The 23204-nt window shown below is 51.4% G+C and overlaps 1 protein-coding gene across 1 annotated transcript in view; it reads left to right on the top strand.

Moving 5' to 3' along the window:
* The first annotated feature begins 19621 nt into the window (after positions 1 to 19621).
* LOC142313077 (oocyte zinc finger protein XlCOF7.1-like) overlaps positions 19622 to 23204 on the top strand; it is a 44479-nt gene continuing 40896 nt past the window's right edge. The window contains exons 1-3 of the mRNA XM_075352062.1: positions 19622 to 19754; positions 19838 to 19935; positions 20133 to 20223. Of these exons, the coding sequence (XP_075208177.1) occupies positions 19622 to 19754; positions 19838 to 19935; positions 20133 to 20223 (322 nt within the window). The remainder of the gene's footprint in view (positions 19755 to 19837; positions 19936 to 20132; positions 20224 to 23204) is intronic.

The following is a 23204-nucleotide window of genomic DNA, read 5'->3' on the forward strand; positions in this document are numbered from 1 at the left end:
AAACAGCCGCTCTGTATAGAGGAAGCTAAACCCCAGTGGTTACAAGGACCTGGTCCCTCTGCCCTCTGGGAAACAGCCGCTCTGTATAGAGAAAGCTAAATCCCAGTGGCTACAAGGACCTGGTCCCGCTGCCCCCTGGGAATCAGCCGCTCTGTATAGAGATAGCTGAACCCCAGTGGCTACAAGGACCTGGTCCCTCTGCCACCTGGAAACAGCCGCTCTGTATAGAGAAAGCTAAATCCCAGTGGCTACAAGGACCTGGTCCCTCTGCCCCCTGGGAAACAGCCGCTCTGTATAGAGAAAGCTAAATCCCAGTGGCTACAAGGACCTGGTCCCTCTGCCCCCTGGAAACAGCCGCTCTGTATAGAGAAAGCTAAATCCCAGTGGTTACAAGGACCTGGTCCCTTTGCCCCCTGGAAACAGCCGCTCTGTATAGAGAAAGCTAAATCCCAGTGGTTACAAGGACCTGGTCCCTCTGCCCCCTGGGAAACAGCCGCTCTGTATAGAGAAAGCTAAATCCCAGTGGTTACAAGGACCTGGTCCCTCTGCCCCCTGGGAAACAGCCGCTCTGTATAGAGAAAGCTAAATCCCAGTGGCTACAAGGACCTGGTCCCTCTGCCCCCTGGGAAACAGCCGCTCTGTATAGAGAAAGCTAAATCCCAGTGGCTACAAGGACCTGGTCCCTCTGCCCCCTGGGAAACAGCCGCTCTGTATAGAGAAAGCTAAATCCCAGTGGCTACAAGGACCTGGTCCCTCTGCCCCTTGGGAAACAGCTGCTCTGTATAGAGAAAGCTAAATCCCAGTGGTTACAAGGACCTGGTCCCTCTGCCCCTTGGGAAACAGCTGCTCTGTATAGAGAAAGCTAAATCCCAGTGGTTACAAGGACCTGGTCCCTCTGCCCCTTGGGAAACAGCTGCTCTGTATAGAGAAAGCTAAATCCCAGTGGCTACAAGGACCTGGTCCCTCTGCCCCCTGGGAAACAGCCGCTCTGTATAGAGAAAGCTAAATCCCAGTGGCTACAAGGACCTGGTCCCTCTGCCCCCTGGGAATCAGCCGCTCTGTATAGAGATAGCTAAACCCCAGTGGCTACAAGGACCTGGTCCCTCTGCCACCTGGAAACAGCCGCTCTGTATAGAGAAAGCTAAATTCCAGTGGCTACAAGGACCTGGTCCCTCTGCCCCCTGGGAAACAGCCGCTCTGTATAGAGAAAGCTAAATCCCAGTGGTTACAAGGACCTGGTCCCTCTGCCCCCTGGGAAACAGCCGCTCTGTATAGAGAAAGCTAAATCCCAGTGGCTACAAGGACCTGGTCCCTCTGCCCCCTGGGAAACAGCCGCTCTGTATAGAGAAAGCTAAATCCCAGTGGTTACAAGGACCTGGTCCCTCTGCCCCCTGGGAAACAGCCGCTCTGTATAGAGAAAGCTAAATCCCAGTGGTTACAAGGACCTGGTCCCTCTGCCCCCTGGGAAACAGCCGCTCTGTATAGAGAAAGCTAAATCCCAGTGGCTACAAGGACCTGGTCCCTCTGCCCCCTGGGAAACAGCCGCTCTGTATAGAGAAAGCTAAATCCCAGTGGTTACAAGGACCTGGTCCCTCTGCCCCTTGGGAAACAGCCGCTCTGTATAGAGAAAGCTAAATCCCAGTGGTTACAAGGACCTGGTCCCTCTGCCCCCTGGGAAACAGCCGCTCTGTATAGAGAAAGCTAAACCCCAGTGGTTACAAGGACCTGGTCCCTCTGCCCCCTGGGAAACAGCCGCTCTGTATAGAGAAAGCTAAACTCCAGTGGTTACAAGGACCTGGTCCCTCTGCCCCCTGGAAACAGCCGACTCTGTATAGAGAAAGCAAAATCCCAGTGGCTACAAGGACCTGGTCCCCCTGCCCCCTGGGAATCAGCCGCTCTGTATAGAGATAGCTAAACCCCAGTGGCTACAAGGACCTGGTCCCTCTGCCACCTGGAAACAGCCGCTCTGTATAGAGAAAGCTAAATCCCAGTGGCTACAAGGACCTGGTCCCTCTGCCCCCTGGGAAACAGCCGCTCTGTATAGAGAAAGCTAAATCCCAGTGGCTACAAGGACCTGGTCCCTCTGCCCACTGGGAAACAGCCGCTCTGTATAGAGAAAGCTAAATCCCAGTGGCTACAAGGACCTGGTCCCTCTGCCCCCTGGGAAACAGCCGCTCTGTATAGAGAAAGCTAAATCCCAGTGGTTACAAGGACCTGGTCCCTCTGCCCCTTGGGAAACAGCCGCTCTGTATAGAGAAAGCTAAATCCCAGTGGTTACAAGCACCTGGTCCCTCTGCCCCCTGGGAAACAGCCGCTCTGTATAGAGAAAGCTAAATCCCAGTGGTTACAAGGACCTGGTCCCTCTGCCCCCTGGGAAACAGCCGCTCTGTATAGAGAAAGCTAAACCCCAGTGGTTACAAGGACCTGGTCCCTCTGCTTTCTGGGAAACAGCTGCTCTGTATAGAGAAAGCTAAATCCCAGTGGCTACAAGGACCTGGTCCCTCTGCCCCCTGGGAATCAGCCCCTCTGTATAGAGATAGCTAAACCCCAGTGGCTACAAGGACCTGGTCCCTCTGCCACCTGGAAACAGCCGCTCTGTATAGAGAAAGCTAAATCCCAGTGGCTACAAGGACCTGGTCCCTCTGCCCCCTGGGAAACACCTGCTCTGTATAGAGAAAGCTAAATCCCAGTGGCTACAAGGACCTGGTCCCTCTGCCCCCTGGGAAACAGCCGCTCTGTATAGAGAAAGCTAAATCCCAGTGGTTACAAGGACCTGGTCCCTTTGCCCCCTGGAAACAGCCGCTCTGTATAGAGAAAGCTAAATCCCAGTGGTTACAAGGACCTGGTCCCTCTGCCACCTGGGAAACAGCCGCTCTGTATAGAGAAAGCTAAATCCCAGTGGTTACAAGGACCTGGTCCCTCTGCCCCCTGGGAAACAGCCGCTCTGTATAGAGAAAGCTAAATCCCAGTGGCTACAAGAACCCGGTCCCTCTGCCCCCTGGGAAACAGCCGCTCTGTATAGAGAAAGCTAAATCCCAGTGGCTACAAGGACCCGGTCCCTCTGCCACCTGGGAAACAGACGCTCTGTATACAGAATGCTAAATCCCAGTGGCTACAAGGACCTGGTCCCTCTGCCCCCTGGGAAACAGCCGCTCTGTATAGAGAAAGCTAAATCCCAGTGGCTACAAGGACCTGGTCCCTCTGCCCCCTGGGAAACAGCCGCTCTGTATAGAGAAAGCTAAATCCCAGTGGCTACAAGGACCTGGTCCCTCTGCCCCCTGGGAAACAGCCGCTCTGTATAGAGAAAGCTAAATCCCAGTGGTTACAAGGACCTGGTCCCTCTGCCCCCTGGGAAACAGCCACTCTGTATAGAGAAAGCAAAATCCCAGTGGTTACAAGGACCTGGTCCCTCTGCCCCCTGGGAAATAGCCGCTCTGTATAGAGAAAGCTAAATCCCAGTGGCTACAAGGACCTGGTCCCTCTGCCCCCTGGGAAACAGCCGCTCTGTATAGAGAAAGCTAAATCCCAGTGGTTACAAGGACCTGGTCCCTCTACCCCTTGGGAAACAGCCGCTCTGTATAGAGAAAGCTAAATCCCAGTGGTTACAAGGACCTGGTCCCTCTGCCCCCTGGGAAACAGCCGCTCTGTATAGAGAAAGCTAAACCCCAGTGGTTACAAGGACCTGGTCCCTCTGCCCCCTGGGAAACAGCCGCTCTGTATAGAGAAAGCTAAACTCCAGTGGTTACAAGGACCTGGTCCCTCTGCCCCCTGGAAACAGCCGACTCTGAATAGAGAAAGCTAAATCCCAGTGGCTACAAGGACCTGGTCCCTCTGCCCCCTGGGAATCAGCCGCTCTGTATAGAGATAGCTAAACCCCAGTGGCTACAAGGACCTGGTCCCTCTGCCACCTGGAAACAGCCGCTCTGTATAGAGAAAGCTAAATCCCAGTGGCTACAAGGACCTGGTCCCTCTGCCCCCTGGGAAACAGCCGCTCTGTATAGAGAAAGCTAAATCCCAGTGGCTACAAGGACCTGGTCCCTCTGCCCACTGGGAAACAGCCGCTCTGTATAGAGAAAGCTAAATCCCAGTGGCTACAAGGACCTGGTCCCTCTGCCCCCTGGGAAACAGCCGCTCTGTATAGAGAAAGCTAAATCCCAGTGGTTACAAGGACCTGGTCCCTCTGCCCCTTGGGAAACAGCCGCTCTGTATAGAGAAAGCTAAATCCCAGTGGTTACAAGGACCTGGTCCCTCTGCCCCCTGGGAAACAGCCGCTCTGTATAGAGAAAGCTAAACCCCAGTGGTTACAAGGACCTGGTCCCTCTGCCCTCTGGGAAACAGCTGCTCTGTATAGAGAAAGCTAAATCCCAGTGGCTACAAGGACCTGGTCCCTCTGCCCCCTGGGAATCATTCCCTCTGTATAGAGATAGCTAAACCCCAGTGGCTACAAGGACCTGGTCCCTCTGCCACCTGGAAACAGCCGCTCTGTATAGAGAAAGCTAAATCCCAGTGGCTACAAGGACCTGGTCCCTCTGCCCCCTGGGAAACAGCCGCTCTGTATAGAGAAAGCTAAATCCCAGTGGCTACAAGGACCTGGTCCCTCTGCCCCCTGGGAAACAGCCGCTCTGTATAGAGAAAGCTAAATCCCAGTGGTTACAAGGACCTGGTCCCTTTGCCCCCTGGAAACAGCCGCTCTGTATAGAGAAAGCTAAATCCCAGTGGTTACAAGGACCTGGTCCCTCTGCCACCTGGGAAACAGCCGCTCTGTATAGAGAAAGCTAAATCCCAGTGGTTACAAGGACCTGGTCCCTCTGCCCCCTGGGAAACAGCCGCTCTGTATAGAGAAAGCTAAATCCCAGTGGCTACAAGGACCTGGTCCCTCTGCCCCCTGGGAAACAGCCGCTCTGTATAGAGAAAGCTAAATCCCAGTGGCTACAAGGACCCGGTCCCTCTGCCACCTGGGAAACAGACGCTCTGTATACAGAATGCTAAATCCCAGTGGCTACAAGGACCTGGTCCCTCTGCCCCCTGGGAAACAGCCGCTCTGTATAGAGAAAGCTAAATCCCAGTGGCTACAAGGACCTGGTCCCTCTGCCCCCTGGGAAACAGCCGCTCTGTATAGAGAAAGCTAAATCCCAGTGGCTACAAGGACCTGGTCCCTCTGCCCCCTGGAAACAGCCGCTCTGTATAGAGAAAGCTAAACCCCAGTGGCTACAAGGACCTGGTCCCTCTGCCCCTTGGGAAACAGCCGCTCTGTATAGAGAAAGCTAAATCCCAGTGGCTACAAGGACCTGGTCCCTCTGCCCCTTGGGAAACAGCCGCTCTGTATAGAGAAAGCTAAATCCCAGTGGTTACAAGGACCTGGTCCTTCTGCCCCTTGGGAAACAGCTGCTCTGTATAGAGAAAGCTAAATCCCAGTGGTTACAAGGACCTGGTCCCTCTGCCCCTTGGGAAACAGCCGCTCTGTATAGAGAAAGCTAAATCCCAGTGGCTACAAGGACCTGGTCCCTCTGCCCCCTGGGAAACAGCCGCTCTGTATACAGAATGCTAAATCCCAGTGGCTACAAGGACCTGGTCCCTCTGCCCCCTGGGAAACAGCCGCTCTGTATAGAGAAAGCTAAATCCCAGTGGCTACAAGGACCTGGTCCCTCTGCCCCCTGGGAAACAGCCGCTCTGTATAGAGAAAGCTAAATCCCAGTGGCTACAAGGACCTGGTCCCTCTGCCCCCTGGGAAACAGCCGCTCTGTATAGAGAAAGCTAAATCCCAGTGGTTACAAGGACCTGGTCCCTCTGCCCCCTGGGAAACAGCCGCTCTGTATAGAGAAAGCTAAATCCCAGTGGTTACAAGGACCTGGTCCCTCTGCCCCCTGGGAAATAGCCGCTCTGTATAGAGAAAGCTAAATCCCAGTGGCTACAAGGACCTGGTCCCTCTGCCCCCTGGGAAACAGCCGCTCTGTATAGAGAAAGCTAAATCCCAGTGGTTACAAGGACCTGGTCCCTCTACCCCTTGGGAAACAGCCGCTCTGTATAGAGAAAGCTAAATCCCAGTGGTTACAAGGACCTGGTCCCTCTGCCCCCTGGGAAACAGCCGCTCTGTATAGAGAAAGCTAAACCCCAGTGGTTACAAGGACCTGGTCCCTCTGCCCCCTGGGAAACAGCCGCTCTGTATAGAGAAAGCTAAACTCCAGTGGTTACAAGGACCTGGTCCCTCTGCCCCCTGGAAACAGCCGACTCTGAATAGAGAAAGCTAAATCCCAGTGGCTACAAGGACCTGGTCCCTCTGCCCCCTGGGAATCAGCCGCTCTGTATAGAGATAGCTAAACCCCAGTGGCTACAAGGACCTGGTCCCTCTGCCACCTGGAAACAGCCGCTCTGTATAGAGAAAGCTAAATCCCAGTGGCTACAAGGACCTGGTCCCTCTGCCCCCTGGGAAACAGCCGCTCTGTATAGAGAAAGCTAAATCCCAGTGGCTACAAGGACCTGGTCCCTCTGCCCACTGGGAAACAGCCGCTCTGTATAGAGAAAGCTAAATCCCAGTGGCTACAAGGACCTGGTCCCTCTGCCCCCTGGGAAACAGCCGCTCTGTATAGAGAAAGCTAAATCCCAGTGGTTACAAGGACCTGGTCCCTCTGCCCCTTGGGAAACAGCCGCTCTGTATAGAGAAAGCTAAATCCCAGTGGTTACAAGGACCTGGTCCCTCTGCCCCCTGGAAAACAGCCGCTCTGTATAGAGAAAGCTAAATCCCAGTGGCTACAAGGACCTGGTCCCTCTGCCCCCTGGGAATCAGCCCCTCTGTATAGAGATAGCTAAACCCCAGTGGCTACAAGGACCTGGTCCCTCTGCCACCTGGAAACAGCCGCTCTGTATAGAGAAAGCTAAATCCCAGTGGCTACAAGGACCTGGTCCCTCTGCCCCCTGGGAAACAGCCGCTCTGTATAGAGAAAGCTAAATCCCAGTGGCTACAAGGACCTGGTCCCTCTGCCCCCTGGGAAACAGCCGCTCTGTATAGAGAAAGCTAAATCCCAGTGGTTACAAGGACCTGGTCCCTTTGCCCCCTGGAAACAGCCGCTCTGTATAGAGAAAGCTAAATCCCAGTGGTTACAAGGACCTGGTCCCTCTGCCACCTGGGAAACAGCCGCTCTGTATAGAGAAAGCTAAATCCCAGTGGTTACAAGGACCTGGTCCCTCTGCCCCCTGGGAAACAGCCGCTCTGTATAGAGAAAGCTAAATCCCAGTGGCTACAAGGACCTGGTCCCTCTGCCCCCTGGGAAACAGCCGCTCTGTATAGAGAAAGCTAAATCCCAGTGGCTACAAGGACCCGGTCCCTCTGCCACCTGGGAAATAGCTGCTCTGTATAGAGAAAGCTAAATCCCAGTGGCTACAAGGACCTGGTCCCTCTGCCCCCTGGGAAACAGCCGCTTTGTATAGAGAAAGCTAAATCCCAGTGGCTACAAGGACCTGGTCCCTCTGCCCCCTGGAAACAGCCGCTCTGTATAGAGAAAGCTAAACCCCAGTGGCTACAAGGACCTGGTCCCTCTGCCCCTTGGGAAACAGCCGCTCTGTATAGAGAAAGCTAAATCCCAGTGGCTACAAGGACCTGGTCCCTCTGCCCCTTGGGAAACAGCCGCTCTGTATAGAGAAAGCTAAATCCCAGTGGTTACAAGGACCTGGTCCTTCTGCCCCTTGGGAAACAGCTGCTCTGTATAGAGAAAGCTAAATCCCAGTGGTTACAAGGACCTGGTCCCTCTGCCCCTTGGGAAACAGCCGCTCTGTATAGAGAAAGCTAAACCCCAGTGGCTACAAGGACCTGGACCCTCTGCCCCCTGGGAATCAGCCGCTCTGTATAGAGATAGCTAAACCCCAGTGGCTACAAGGACCTGGTCCCTCTGCCCCCTGGGAAACAGCCACTCTGTATAGAGAAAGCTAAACCCCAGTGGCTACAAGGGCCTGGTCCCTCTGCCCCCTGGGAAACAGCCGCTCTATATAGAGATAGCTAAACCCCAGTGGCTACAAGGACCTGGTCCCTCTGCCACCTGGAAACAGCCGCTCTGTATAGAGAAAGCTAAACCCCAGTGGCTACAAGGACCTGGTCCCTCTGCCCCCTGGGAATCAGCCGCTCTGTATAGAGATAGCTAAATCCCAGTGGCTACAAGGACCTGGTCCCTCTGCCCCCTGGGAAACAGCCGCTCTGTATAGAGAAAGCTAAATCCCAGTGGCTACAAGGACCTGGTCCCTCTGCCACCTGGAAACAGCCGCTCTGTATAGAGAAAGCTAAATCCCAGTGGCTACAAGGACCTGGTCCCTCTGCCCCCTGGGAAACACCTGCTCTGTATAGAGAAAGCTAAATCCCAGTGGCTACAAGGACCTGGTCCCTCTGCCCCCTGGGAAACAGCCGCTCTGTATAGAGAAAGCTAAATCCCAGTGGTTACAAGGACCTGGTCCCTTTGCCCCCTGGAAACAGCCGCTCTGTATAGAGAAAGCTAAATCCCAGTGGTTACAAGGACCTGGTCCCTCTGCCACCTGGGAAACAGCCGCTCTGTATAGAGAAAGCTAAATCCCAGTGGTTACAAGGACCTGGTCCCTCTGCCCCCTGGGAAACAGCCGCTCTGTATAGAGAAAGCTAAATCCCAGTGGCTACAAGAACCCGGTCCCTCTGCCCCCTGGGAAACAGCCGCTCTGTATAGAGAAAGCTAAATCCCAGTGGCTACAAGGACCCGGTCCCTCTGCCACCTGGGAAACAGACGCTCTGTATACAGAATGCTAAATCCCAGTGGCTACAAGGACCTGGTCCCTCTGCCCCCTGGGAAACAGCCGCTCTGTATAGAGAAAGCTAAATCCCAGTGGCTACAAGGACCTGGTCCCTCTGCCCCCTGGGAAACAGCCGCTCTGTATAGAGAAAGCTAAATCCCAGTGGCTACAAGGACCTGGTCCCTCTGCCCCCTGGGAAACAGCCGCTCTGTATAGAGAAAGCTAAATCCCAGTGGTTACAAGGACCTGGTCCCTCTGCCCCCTGGGAAACAGCCACTCTGTATAGAGAAAGCTAAATCCCAGTGGTTACAAGGACCTGGTCCCTCTGCCCCCTGGGAAATAGCCGCTCTGTATAGAGAAAGCTAAATCCCAGTGGCTACAAGGACCTGGTCCCTCTGCCCCCTGGGAAACAGCCGCTCTGTATAGAGAAAGCTAAATCCCAGTGGTTACAAGGACCTGGTCCCTCTACCCCTTGGGAAACAGCCGCTCTGTATAGAGAAAGCTAAATCCCAGTGGTTACAAGGACCTGGTCCCTCTGCCCCCTGGGAAACAGCCGCTCTGTATAGAGAAAGCTAAACCCCAGTGGTTACAAGGACCTGGTCCCTCTGCCCCCTGGGAAACAGCCGCTCTGTATAGAGAAAGCTAAACTCCAGTGGTTACAAGGACCTGGTCCCTCTGCCCCCTGGAAACAGCCGACTCTGAATAGAGAAAGCTAAATCCCAGTGGCTACAAGGACCTGGTCCCTCTGCCCCCTGGGAATCAGCCGCTCTGTATAGAGATAGCTAAACCCCAGTGGCTACAAGGACCTGGTCCCTCTGCCACCTGGAAACAGCCGCTCTGTATAGAGAAAGCTAAATCCCAGTGGCTACAAGGACCTGGTCCCTCTGCCCCCTGGGAAACAGCCGCTCTGTATAGAGAAAGCTAAATCCCAGTGGCTACAAGGACCTGGTCCCTCTGCCCACTGGGAAACAGCCGCTCTGTATAGAGAAAGCTAAATCCCAGTGGCTACAAGGACCTGGTCCCTCTGCCCCCTGGGAAACAGCCGCTCTGTATAGAGAAAGCTAAATCCCAGTGGTTACAAGGACCTGGTCCCTCTGCCCCTTGGGAAACAGCCGCTCTGTATAGAGAAAGCTAAATCCCAGTGGTTACAAGGACCTGGTCCCTCTGCCCCCTGGGAAACAGCCGCTCTGTATAGAGAAAGCTAAACCCCAGTGGTTACAAGGACCTGGTCCCTCTGCCCTCTGGGAAACAGCTGCTCTGTATAGAGAAAGCTAAATCCCAGTGGCTACAAGGACCTGGTCCCTCTGCCCCCTGGGAATCAGCCCCTCTGTATAGAGATAGCTAAACCCCAGTGGCTACAAGGACCTGGTCCCTCTGCCACCTGGAAACAGCCGCTCTGTATAGAGAAAGCTAAATCCCAGTGGCTACAAGGACCTGGTCCCTCTGCCCCCTGGGAAACAGCCGCTCTGTATAGAGAAAGCTAAATCCCAGTGGCTACAAGGACCTGGTCCCTCTGCCCCCTGGGAAACAGCCGCTCTGTATAGAGAAAGCTAAATCCCAGTGGTTACAAGGACCTGGTCCCTTTGCCCCCTGGAAACAGCCGCTCTGTATAGAGAAAGCTAAATCCCAGTGGTTACAAGGACCTGGTCCCTCTGCCACCTGGGAAACAGCCGCTCTGTATAGAGAAAGCTAAATCCCAGTGGTTACAAGGACCTGGTCCCTCTGCCCCCTGGGAAACAGCCGCTCTGTATAGAGAAAGCTAAATCCCAGTGGCTACAAGGACCTGGTCCCTCTGCCCCCTGGGAAACAGCCGCTCTGTATAGAGAAAGCTAAATCCCAGTGGCTACAAGGACCCGGTCCCTCTGCCACCTGGGAAACAGACGCTCTGTATACAGAATGCTAAATCCCAGTGGCTACAAGGACCTGGTCCCTCTGCCCCCTGGGAAACAGCCGCTCTGTATAGAGAAAGCTAAATCCCAGTGGCTACAAGGACCTGGTCCCTCTGCCCCCTGGGAAACAGCCGCTCTGTATAGAGAAAGCTAAATCCCAGTGGCTACAAGGACCTGGTCCCTCTGCCCCCTGGAAACAGCCGCTCTGTATAGAGAAAGCTAAACCCCAGTGGCTACAAGGACCTGGTCCCTCTGCCCCTTGGGAAACAGCCGCTCTGTATAGAGAAAGCTAAATCCCAGTGGCTACAAGGACCTGGTCCCTCTGCCCCTTGGGAAACAGCCGCTCTGTATAGAGAAAGCTAAATCCCAGTGGTTACAAGGACCTGGTCCTTCTGCCCCTTGGGAAACAGCTGCTCTGTATAGAGAAAGCTAAATCCCAGTGGTTACAAGGACCTGGTCCCTCTGCCCCTTGGGAAACAGCCGCTCTGTATAGAGAAAGCTAAATCCCAGTGGCTACAAGGACCTGGTCCCTCTGCCCCCTGGGAAACAGCCGCTCTGTATACAGAATGCTAAATCCCAGTGGCTACAAGGACCTGGTCCCTCTGCCCCCTGGGAAACAGCCGCTCTGTATAGAGAAAGCTAAATCCCAGTGGCTACAAGGACCTGGTCCCTCTGCCCCCTGGGAAACAGCCGCTCTGTATAGAGAAAGCTAAATCCCAGTGGCTACAAGGACCTGGTCCCTCTGCCCCCTGGGAAACAGCCGCTCTGTATAGAGAAAGCTAAATCCCAGTGGTTACAAGGACCTGGTCCCTCTGCCCCCTGGGAAACAGCCGCTCTGTATAGAGAAAGCTAAATCCCAGTGGTTACAAGGACCTGGTCCCTCTGCCCCCTGGGAAATAGCCGCTCTGTATAGAGAAAGCTAAATCCCAGTGGCTACAAGGACCTGGTCCCTCTGCCCCCTGGGAAACAGCCGCTCTGTATAGAGAAAGCTAAATCCCAGTGGTTACAAGGACCTGGTCCCTCTACCCCTTGGGAAACAGCCGCTCTGTATAGAGAAAGCTAAATCCCAGTGGTTACAAGGACCTGGTCCCTCTGCCCCCTGGGAAACAGCCGCTCTGTATAGAGAAAGCTAAACCCCAGTGGTTACAAGGACCTGGTCCCTCTGCCCCCTGGGAAACAGCCGCTCTGTATAGAGAAAGCTAAACTCCAGTGGTTACAAGGACCTGGTCCCTCTGCCCCCTGGAAACAGCCGACTCTGAATAGAGAAAGCTAAATCCCAGTGGCTACAAGGACCTGGTCCCTCTGCCCCCTGGGAATCAGCCGCTCTGTATAGAGATAGCTAAACCCCAGTGGCTACAAGGACCTGGTCCCTCTGCCACCTGGAAACAGCCGCTCTGTATAGAGAAAGCTAAATCCCAGTGGCTACAAGGACCTGGTCCCTCTGCCCCCTGGGAAACAGCCGCTCTGTATAGAGAAAGCTAAATCCCAGTGGCTACAAGGACCTGGTCCCTCTGCCCACTGGGAAACAGCCGCTCTGTATAGAGAAAGCTAAATCCCAGTGGCTACAAGGACCTGGTCCCTCTGCCCCCTGGGAAACAGCCGCTCTGTATAGAGAAAGCTAAATCCCAGTGGTTACAAGGACCTGGTCCCTCTGCCCCTTGGGAAACAGCCGCTCTGTATAGAGAAAGCTAAATCCCAGTGGTTACAAGGACCTGGTCCCTCTGCCCCCTGGAAAACAGCCGCTCTGTATAGAGAAAGCTAAATCCCAGTGGCTACAAGGACCTGGTCCCTCTGCCCCCTGGGAATCAGCCCCTCTGTATAGAGATAGCTAAACCCCAGTGGCTACAAGGACCTGGTCCCTCTGCCACCTGGAAACAGCCGCTCTGTATAGAGAAAGCTAAATCCCAGTGGCTACAAGGACCTGGTCCCTCTGCCCCCTGGGAAACAGCCGCTCTGTATAGAGAAAGCTAAATCCCAGTGGCTACAAGGACCTGGTCCCTCTGCCCCCTGGGAAACAGCCGCTCTGTATAGAGAAAGCTAAATCCCAGTGGTTACAAGGACCTGGTCCCTTTGCCCCCTGGAAACAGCCGCTCTGTATAGAGAAAGCTAAATCCCAGTGGTTACAAGGACCTGGTCCCTCTGCCACCTGGGAAACAGCCGCTCTGTATAGAGAAAGCTAAATCCCAGTGGTTACAAGGACCTGGTCCCTCTGCCCCCTGGGAAACAGCCGCTCTGTATAGAGAAAGCTAAATCCCAGTGGCTACAAGGACCTGGTCCCTCTGCCCCCTGGGAAACAGCCGCTCTGTATAGAGAAAGCTAAATCCCAGTGGCTACAAGGACCCGGTCCCTCTGCCACCTGGGAAATAGCTGCTCTGTATAGAGAAAGCTAAATCCCAGTGGCTACAAGGACCTGGTCCCTCTGCCCCCTGGGAAACAGCCGCTCTGTATAGAGAAAGCTAAATCCCAGTGGCTACAAGGACCTGGTCCCTCTGCCCCCTGGAAACAGCCGCTCTGTATAGAGAAAGCTAAACCCCAGTGGCTACAAGGACCTGGTCCCTCTGCCCCTTGGGAAACAGCCGCTCTGTATAGAGAAAGCTAAATCCCAGTGGCTACAAGGACCTGGTCCCTCTGCCCCTTGGGAAACAGCCGCTCTGTATAGAGAAAGCTAAATCCCAGTGGTTACAAGGACCTGGTCCTTCTGCCCCTTGGGAAACAGCTGCTCTGTATAGAGAAAGCTAAATCCCAGTGGTTACAAGGACCTGGTCCCTCTGCCCCTTGGGAAACAGCCGCTCTGTATAGAGAAAGCTAAACCCCAGTGGCTACAAGGACCTGGACCCTCTGCCCCCTGGGAATCAGCCGCTCTGTATAGAGATAGCTAAACCCCAGTGGCTACAAGGACCTGGTCCCTCTGCCCCCTGGGAAACAGCCACTCTGTATAGAGAAAGCTAAACCCCAGTGGCTACAAGGGCCTGGTCCCTCTGCCCCCTGGGAAACAGCCGCTCTATATAGAGATAGCTAAACCCCAGTGGCTACAAGGACCTGGTCCCTCTGCCACCTGGAAACAGCCGCTCTGTATAGAGAAAGCTAAACCCCAGTGGCTACAAGGACCTGGTCCCTCTGCCCCCTGGGAATCAGCCGCTCTGTATAGAGATAGCTAAATCCCAGTGGCTACAAGGACCTGGTCCCTCTGCCCCCTGGGAAACAGCCGCTCTGTATAGAGAAAGCTAAATCCCAGTGGCTACAAGGACCTGGTCCCTCTGCCCCCTGGGAAACAGCCGCTCTGTATAGAGAAAGCTAAATCCCAGTGGTTACAAGGACCTGGTCCCTCTGCCCCCTGGGAAACAGCCACTCTGTATAGAGAGAGCTAAACCCCAGTGGTTACAAGGACCTGGTCCCTCTGCCCCTTGGGAAACAGCCGCTCTGTATAGAGAAAGCTAAATCCCAGTGGTTACAAGGACCTGGTCCCTCTGCCCCCTGGGAAACAGCCGCTCTGTATAGAGAAAGCTAAACCCCAGTGGTTACAAGGACCTGGTCCCTCTGCCCCCTGGGAAACAGCCGCTCTGTATAGAGAAAGCTAAATCCCAGTGGCTACAAGGACCTGGTCCCTCTGCCCCCTGGAAACAGCCGTTCTGTATAGAGAAAGCTAAACCCCAGTGGCTACAAGGACCTGGTCCCTCTGCCACCTGGGAAACAGCCGCTCTGTATAGAGAAAGCTAAATCCCAGTGGCTACAAGGACCTGGTCCCTCTGCCCCGTGGGAAACAGCCGCTCTGTATAGAGAGAAAGCTAAATCCCAGTGGCTACAAGGACCTGGTCCCTCTGCCCCTTGGGAAACAGCCGCTCTGTATAGAGAAATCTAAATCCCAGTGGTTACAAGGACCTGGTCCCTCTGCCTTTTGGGAAACAGCTGCTCTGTATAGAGAAAGCTAAATCCCAGTGGCTACAAGGACCTGGTCTCTCTGCCCCCTGGAAACAGCCGCTCTGTATAGAGAGAAAGCTAAATCCCAGTGGCTACAAGGACCTGGTCTCTCTGCCCCCTGGAAACAGCCGCTCTGTATAGAGAAAGCTAAACCCCAGTGGCTACAAGGACCTGGTCCCTCTGCCCCCTGGGAAACAGCCGCTCTGTATAGAGAAAGCTAAATCCCAGTGGCTACAAGGACCTGGTCCCTCTGCCACCTGGGAAACAGCCGCTCTGTAGAGAGAAAGCTAAATCCCAGTGGCTACAAGGACCTGGTCCCTCTGCCCCCTGGGAAACAGCCGCTCTGTATAGAGAAAGCTAAACCCCAGTGGCTACAAGGACCTGGTCCCTCTGCCACCTGGGAAACAGCCGCTCTGTATAGAGAAAGCTAAACCCCAGTGGCTACAAGGACCTGGTCTCTCTGCCCCCTGGGAAACAGCCGCTCTGTATAGAGAAAGCTAAACCCCAGTGGCTACAAGGACCTGGTCCCTCTGCCACCTGGGAAACAGCCGCTCTGTATAGAGAAAGCTAAATCCCAGTGGCTACAAGGACCTGGTCCCTCTGCCCCCTGGGAAACAGCCGCTCTGTATAGAGAAAGCTAAATCCCAGTGGCTACAAGGACCTGGTCCCTCTGCCCCCTGGGAATCAGCCGCTCTGTATAGAGATAGCTAAATCCCAGTGGCTACAAGGACCTGGTCCCTCTGCCACCTGGAAACAGCCGCTCTGTATAGAGAAAGCTAAATCCCAGTGGCTACCAGGACCTGGTCCCTCTGCCCCCTGGGAAACAGCCGCTCTGTATAGAGAAAGCTAAATCCCAGTGGCTACAAGGACCTGGTCCCTCTGCCCCCTGGGAAACAGCCGCTCTGTATAGAGAAAGCTAAACCCCAGTGGCTACAAGGACCTGGTCCCTCTGCCCCCTGGGAAACAGCCGCTCTGTATAGAGAAAGCTAAACCCCAGTGGCTACAAGGACCTGGTCCCTCTGCCCCCTGGGAAACAGCCGCTCTGTATAGAGAAAGCTAAACCCCAGTGGCTACAAGGACTTGGTCCTTGTAGCCACTGGGATTTAGCCACAACCAGTCCTGCATACAGTGAGGAGCTGATCATGTGACCCCTGACTCCTCCCCTCCATGTGACATCATCACAGGTCCTGTAAGCACAGAGCAGCCATATATCTAGTGTGCGGCTCTGCAGGTGGGTGTTTCTCCATGTGTATGGGCACATATTGTATATAGGAGGGTATATGGAGATCAGGTATATAGGAGGCTATGTGGGGCTCACAGAGTATACAGAAAGCTATCTGGGGTCATAAAGTCTATGAGGCTATATGGGGCTCATGCTGTATATAGGAGACTTACAATTTTTGGCTATAAGTAAAGACTTTTTTTCTGGCCACTCTTCCATAAAGGCCGGCTCTATGGAGTGTACGGCTTATTGTGGTTGTATGGGCAGATACTCCGGTCTCTGCTTGGGAACTCTGTAGCTCCTTCAAGGTCATCTTTGGTCTCTGCGCTGCCTCTGATTAATGCCCTCCTTGTCTGGGCTGAGAGGTTTGGTGGGCAGCCTCTCTTGTTGTGGTAACATTTTCTTTCCATTTGATGATTAGAACCCAACCCTGACTTGTACTTGTCACCACTTTATCTCTGACTTGTGTGGAGATCTCCTTGGTCTTCGTGGTGTTTGGAGATCGCCTTGGTCTTCGTGGTGTTGTTTGGAGATTTCCTTGGTCTTCGTGGTGTTGTTTGGAGATCTCCTTGGTCTCCGTGGTGTTGTTTGGAGATCTCCTTGGTCTCCGTGGTGTTGTTTGGAGATCTCCTTGGTCTCCGTGGTGTTGTTTGGAGATCTCCTTGGTCTTCGTGGTGTTGTTTGGAGATCTCCTTGGTCTCCGTGGTGTTGTTTGGAGATCTCCTTGGTCTTCGTGGTGTTGTTTTGGAGATCTCCTTGGTCTTCGTCGTCTTGTTTGGAGATCTCCTTGGTCTTCGTGGTGTTGTTTGGAGATCTCCTTGGTCTTCGTGGTGTTGTTTTGGAGATCGCCTTGGTCTCCGTGGTGTTGTTTGGAGATCTCCTTGGTCTCCGTGGTGTTGTTTGGAGATCTCCTTGGTCTCCGTGGTGTTGTTTGGAGATCTCCTTGGTCTCCGTGGTGTTGTTTGGAGATCTCCTTGGTCTCCGTGGTGTTGTTTTGGAGATCTCCTTGGTCTCCGTGGCGTTGTTTGGAGATCTCCTTGGTCTCCGTGGTGTTGTTTGGAGATCTCCTTGGTCTCCGTGGTGTTGTTTGGAGATCTCCTTGGTCTCCGTGGTGTTGTTTGGAGATCTCCTTGGTCTCCGTGGTGTTGTTTGGAGATCTCCTTGGTCTCCGTGGTGTTGTTTGGAGATCTCCTTGGTCTCCGTGGTGTTGTTTGGAGATCTCCTTGGTCTCCGTGGTGTTGTTTGGAGATCTCCTTGGTCTCCGTGGTGTTGTTTGGAGATCTCCTTGGTCTCCGTGGTGTTGTTTGGAGATCTCCTTGGTCTCCGTGGTGTTGTTTGGAGATCTCCTTGGTCTCCGTGGTGTTGTTTGGAGATCTCCTTGGTCTCCGTGGTGTTGTTTGGAGATCTCCTTGGTCTCCGTGGTGTTGTTTGGAGATCTCCTTGGTCTCCGTGGTGTTGTTTGGAGATCTCCTTGGTCTCCGTGGTGTTGTTTGGAGATCTCCTTGGTCTCCGTGGTGTTGTTTGGAGATCTCCTTGGTCTCCGTGGTGTTGTTTGGAGATCTCCTTGGTCTCCGTGGTGTTGTTTGGAGATCTCCTTGGTCTCCGTGGTGTTGTTTGGAGATCTCCTTGGTCTCCGTGGTGTTGTTTGGAGATCTCCTTGGTCTCCGTGGTGTTGTTTGGAGATCTCCTTGGTCTCCGTGGTGTTGTTTGGAGATCTCCTTGGTCTCCGTGGTGTTGTTTGGAGATCTCCTTGGTCTCCGTGGTGTTGTTTGGAGATCTCCTTGGTCTCCGTGGTGTTGTTTGGAGATCTCCTTGGTCTCCGTGGTGTTGTTTGGAGATCTCCTTGGTCTCCGTGGTGTTGTTTGGAGATCTCCTTGGTCTCCGTGGTGTTGTTTGGAGATCTCCTTGGTCTCCGTGGTGTTGTTTGGAGATCTCCTTGGTCTCCGTGGTGTTGTTTGGAGATCTCCTTGGTCTCCGTGGTGTTGTTTGGAGATCTCCTTGGTCTCCGTGGTGTTGTTTGTTTAGTGGTGTCTCTTTCTTAATGATGTTGCATCCTCTGTGGTCTTTCAAAGGAGGTGTGTATATACTGACAGACCCCGGGACACTTAGATTGCACAGATGGTGCTGACGGCTTCTCCCCTGACTCCCCCATACACCAACACTCCAGCTTTCCTGTGTTCTCTATGAGAGAGACGCTTCCAGACTCCTGGAGCGGAGGATTATCTCCAGGAAGAAGAAACGGATCAGTCTGTGAAGTTCAGCATGCCGGACCCTTCTCTGCCCTGACGTCATCTGTCGGGAGGCTCCATATATATTATACAACGACCGATGCCCTCCACAATCAGCAGCCGCCGCTGACTTTAGTCTGATGTGTTTGGGGCCTAAGAGCTTATTGGACGCAGCCTCTGGCAGAGATTAATAGACTTTGTACATTGCAGACCCAAAAAACATTATTAGGCCTCTAACTATATTAACAACAAAGCAGTTCCCCCCCCCAGAATCAAGAAAGGATGGGATAAGGGGAGCAGTGAGAACCTGCTTAATTTTCTGGCCTTTACCATGTAATATACAGAAGCCTAAAGGGAAAATGCCTTCCACAAAACATAACATGGGTTAGAAAAAAAAAAGAAAAATGCCTAAACTAAACCCACGTCCATGTAGACATTTTCCTCTCTATTTAGTGGTGGTGATGGAGTCAGTGACGGACTCCGGCCAGATATCTTTATAGAGACGCAGTAGAGGATGAAGATGTTGTCCTCATCATGGAGTCGTTATTTCTCCTCTCACGTGTAATGAATTTCTCCTGCAGTTTTGCTGATGCCGATTCCAGTGTCGGTAAATGAGAGGAGAATTAGTGATATGGAAGATGAGTCTGAGAAACGTATTCAGCTGCCGACTCCGAGGAGGAAACTGCTTGTTGTGTGTGGCCTAAATATATAAGATTTATTAGTAGATAGAAAGAACTGACTACTGTAAAATACTAACAATAGTGACACATAACGCTCCCCCATTACTCCTGGGCCCCGCTGCTTGGGTCCCCCGCCAGTCTCTGGATTTCCTGTCAGTTTAGTCACTGATAACAAACGTGATCTCTGCCGTCAATCAATAGCTGAAGCATTGACCAAAATTACCAGTGATTGGGAGCGGAGGAGACGTCTTAGTCAGGAATTCAATTTATGTTCCAGTCCATACGATACAAGAGCGAACAACTTCTACACGTTCTGTCTCCTCATATGTTTCCCCTTATTATCTCCAGTAATCATATTATTACAGCGGATTCTTTATGATGTTACATCGTCATCTTCTCCCCATTCAGGTCTCTACAATATCGGATCCTCTCAGTGGAGATCTTCTATAGAAGAGAATTGTCCTGATTGCCCCGTGAAGGATGGATATGGACAGGGACAAGATGGCGGAGAGGATATTACACCTCACCCTAGAGATCCTCTTCCGGCTTACTGGAGAGGTGAGAGATTCTGATGACGTCACATTACATCATTCTTATCTATGGGAATAACAGATGGACAGAACTGGAGAGGTGAGGACTCTGGAAATGTCTGGAGTGAGATTTATTACTGTGTCTCTCTATAACCAGGATTACACAGTAGTGAAGAAGACCACTAGTGAGCGCTGTCAGGCCCCTGTGTCTGAGGGATGGGGAAGACCCCTGAGCCCAATCACGGGGCCTCCACCTCATCCCCCGATACATGAGGACATCAATGACCAGAAGATCCTAGAACTCACCTACAAGATGATTGAGCTGCTGACTGGAGAGGTGACACTGCTGGGAATGCTGGGACATTATACAGTAACGCTATGAAGGGATCGGGGGTGACGCTATCATTGTATGTGTCAGGTTCCTATAAGGTGTCAGGACGTCACCGTCTATTTCTCCATGGAGGAGTGGGAGTATTTAGAAGGACACAAAGATCTGTACAAGGACGTCATGATGGAGGTTCCCCAGCCCCTCACATCACCAGGTAATAGACAGGACTAAATACACACGGCCTATAATTATCTGTATGTAAGGAATTAATTCAGTCCCTGTATGTGTCTCCTCCAGGTCTATCCAGTAAGAGGACAACACCAGAGAGATGTCCCCGTCCTCTTCTCCCACAGGACTGTAAACAAGAAGATCCCGATGTTCCTCAGGATCATCAGGTAGATGGAGAGAAGGTGCCATGAAATCTCCCTATGATGTGTAGACGGCTGTGAAGGTCTTGTGCTCAGTCTTGTTTTATCCTCCAGTATTATATGTGTTATACTTGTGTAATGAGAGCGGTGGAGATGGCAGGATTAGAGCTGATCATAGATGGGACTTCTCCATCTGTCTGTGACTTTTACAATATTTGTTTCAGGGGGAAGATCTGCCCCATATTAATACTACAGAGACATATGTGAGGGGTTATGGGCGGAGTAAAGAGGAGATTCCTACAGATAACCGCCCAGGTGAGTAGTGAGCACTATATGCAGAGAAGTCACAGATTCTTCTCAGTCACCGGCTGTGGCTGCTTTATCAGGGTTGTAGTCCGGCCATATCAAATGGTCACCATTTTGCTGCTAGACCACCACATGCTCCTCCACCCAAAATTGCCCCATTATTTTGGGCATTGGACGCCCTTCTGTTGGAGTCAGATCTGTTTTATCCAGACCTTACAGGTAGGATCCATTCTATCCCCTGAAATTAGAAGATTTTGACCCTTAGCTGCCCAGATCTCTAATCTGCAAAGCCAAATGACAGCATACGTAGAATGTGCAGACAACAGAAAATCATGGGAAGAAGAATCTAATCTGTATGGTGGACCCCTAAGAGAAAGCGGAGGGTAGTGATGATGGTGACTTTTTACAATCTCGGCATCTTATTGATGAATCTTCCTTCCCTCCCTTTTGCTGAATGTGCTGATTGGATCGTTACAAAGGTCCAGTCTTTCTTGCCAAACTTCCCTTTTATGACGAGACACCATTCCATGAGCGGTGAAATTCCTACTTTCCGGGCAGTCGCAATACATGTGAGATAGATCTGCAGCCTCTGAGTTACACATGGGACATTTAGTAGATTTAATATTTCTGATCTCGGGCATAAAAGCTGAGGACGGCGTAACCTGAGAATTACCGTAAATCAAAACCTTCTATTATTTTCTTAGACAGGAGAACATTAGCAGCATTTTATTCTTATTGTTTAACAAATATTTTTGTATAATCATATATTGAAATCGAAAACATGAGACACAATAATGTCATACAAATGGTGCTAGGGGGTAGGAAGAAGAACACAGACCATAAAACATAAAATAGGGAAACACATTAGGAAGCAAAATAGGGGAAGAAAAGCCCCAATTCAAGTACAAAAAGCCTTATATCATTACGAGATGTAACATGGATTGGTTACCAAGTCCCAAAGTCAGAAGAGCTAAAGGAAGACCGGGGTAACCGTGTCCTCATATTCATATTACTCAGAACGGAGACAATCATATGAAATTATTACATTTTCTATCCGTAATAAAAAGTCCACAGATTCAACCCATTCCAGCTTAGAGGGGAGAGGATGATCTCCAGTGTCTAGGGATGACTTGCCTCATTGCTGTCAAAAATATTCAAAAGAGATCTTTCTTGATAGACAAAATTGACATTGGAAATACTGAAAGTAACACTGCTTCTGGAAAGTTCTGTAGTGTTGTACTAAAGAATTTATTAATGAGGTCAAAGATTCAGTCCCAAAGAGTTTATTAAAGTGGTCAAACATTGAGTCCTGAAGTTGGTTAATACCCGGACAGGCCCACAGCTGAGTCACATCTCCAACCCATATCAGATGTACCAGGGAACATGTGATGTATGCGCTCTGGGGTCTTATACCAACAGGACAAGATCTCATAGTTCATCTCTTGGATATGACAAGATACGGAGATTTTATGAGTTGAGGGTATGGTTCCACTTGCATATGACTCGTGCGAGTCTCGCATCGGCATCACCCGGCAGCGGCACGGCTCACACTCTCCTGACAGGAGCGAGTCGGCTACATGTATTTCCATGCAGCGGAGGCGTTCCTGTCAGGAGAGTGTGCGCTGTGCTGGGTGATACCAATGCGAGACTCACACGAGTTATACGCAAGTGCAACCATACCCTGAGGTTAAAGGTCTCAACCAACTTAGCAGGAGAAAATGAACTATTAAGCTCCCATTACTACGCCTCGAGAAATGGAGCCAGGAGGGTGTTTAAAGTATGACCATGATTTTAATTTTTATATCATAAATAATTAGTGCACATGAAAATAAGCAATTTTGTGATATATTTTATTCTCTGGAGGAATTGATCAGTTAAAATTCTCAATCCTGAGGTAAAATCTGTATTCAGTGAATACTTTCCCATTTCTGAGATAGGAGATGGCGGTTGTTACTGATGAGGCAGAGGGAGGAGCTTGGGGTAGTGGGAGGATCTAGAGGCGGAGGGAGATAGAGGCAGAGCTCCTCCCTCTTTTATCTACATAGTATCTCATCAGAATGATAGAGGAACCCCTGGTGAACTCAGTAGTGACTGTAAAACTTTGATCCCAAATGGTCTTTGTTCTGTGTTGAGTAAATGTTACAATACACACAGTAAGGAAAATGTATGTACTGTCCGGATCAACTCGCGACTCCAAAATCCGGTGGGGAAGGGATTTGTGGAAAGCAATAGAAACACTCTTCGATTTATTATTTGGGTTAGTAGAAAGGGAACAGGCATTGTAGTATCTATTTGAATACTTAAAAACTGAAGAGAACTTAATGTATGTTTCCTGAAGCATAGCTATTGAGACCCTTTTTATGTAGATACTAATATATCTGACTTTTTCATAGGACTATTTACAATACAAGATGTAAATATTAACTTGGCCATAGTCACAATTAGAGAAAGGGAGGGAGAACGCCTAAGATAGGATATAGACGAGACGAACCTGGGGAGAAATGCGAAATTGGAAGAGACAACTTCCATAGGCCACACTAAACTATTAACTCCTAGCAGGAGAAAACTGGACCTTACCAACAGGTCCCAATACCTAAGTGGGGTTAAAGAAGCCAAGACAGGGATAGTCTCCACAAGAGACCCGTAATACTCAAATATCCAAAATATGTATAGTATACCCACCAATATAGAGAGAGTAAAGGTGAAAGAGAGAAAGCAGAAAAAAAGATAATAGAAGTAGGAAAAGGAAGTGACAATGATAGATTAGGAGTAAAAAAAAGTACAAATATTTCCTTTTACAAATATTCATATCAAACTCCCGGCCACCATTTATAGGCATCAATAATGACCGAATTGTAAATCTAGTGATGGTAATAAGTACAGATCAGTCATCCTGGAGAAGTCCTCATGTCTCTGAGATGTACATCACTGAGGGATAAGTGTTGCGATTTTGGTGACCGCTCTGTCTCGCAATTACCATGTGGGATCAA

This window comes from Anomaloglossus baeobatrachus, chromosome 5, assembly GCF_048569485.1.
Source record: "Anomaloglossus baeobatrachus isolate aAnoBae1 chromosome 5, aAnoBae1.hap1, whole genome shotgun sequence".
Classification (NCBI taxonomy): domain Eukaryota; kingdom Metazoa; phylum Chordata; class Amphibia; order Anura; family Aromobatidae; genus Anomaloglossus; species Anomaloglossus baeobatrachus.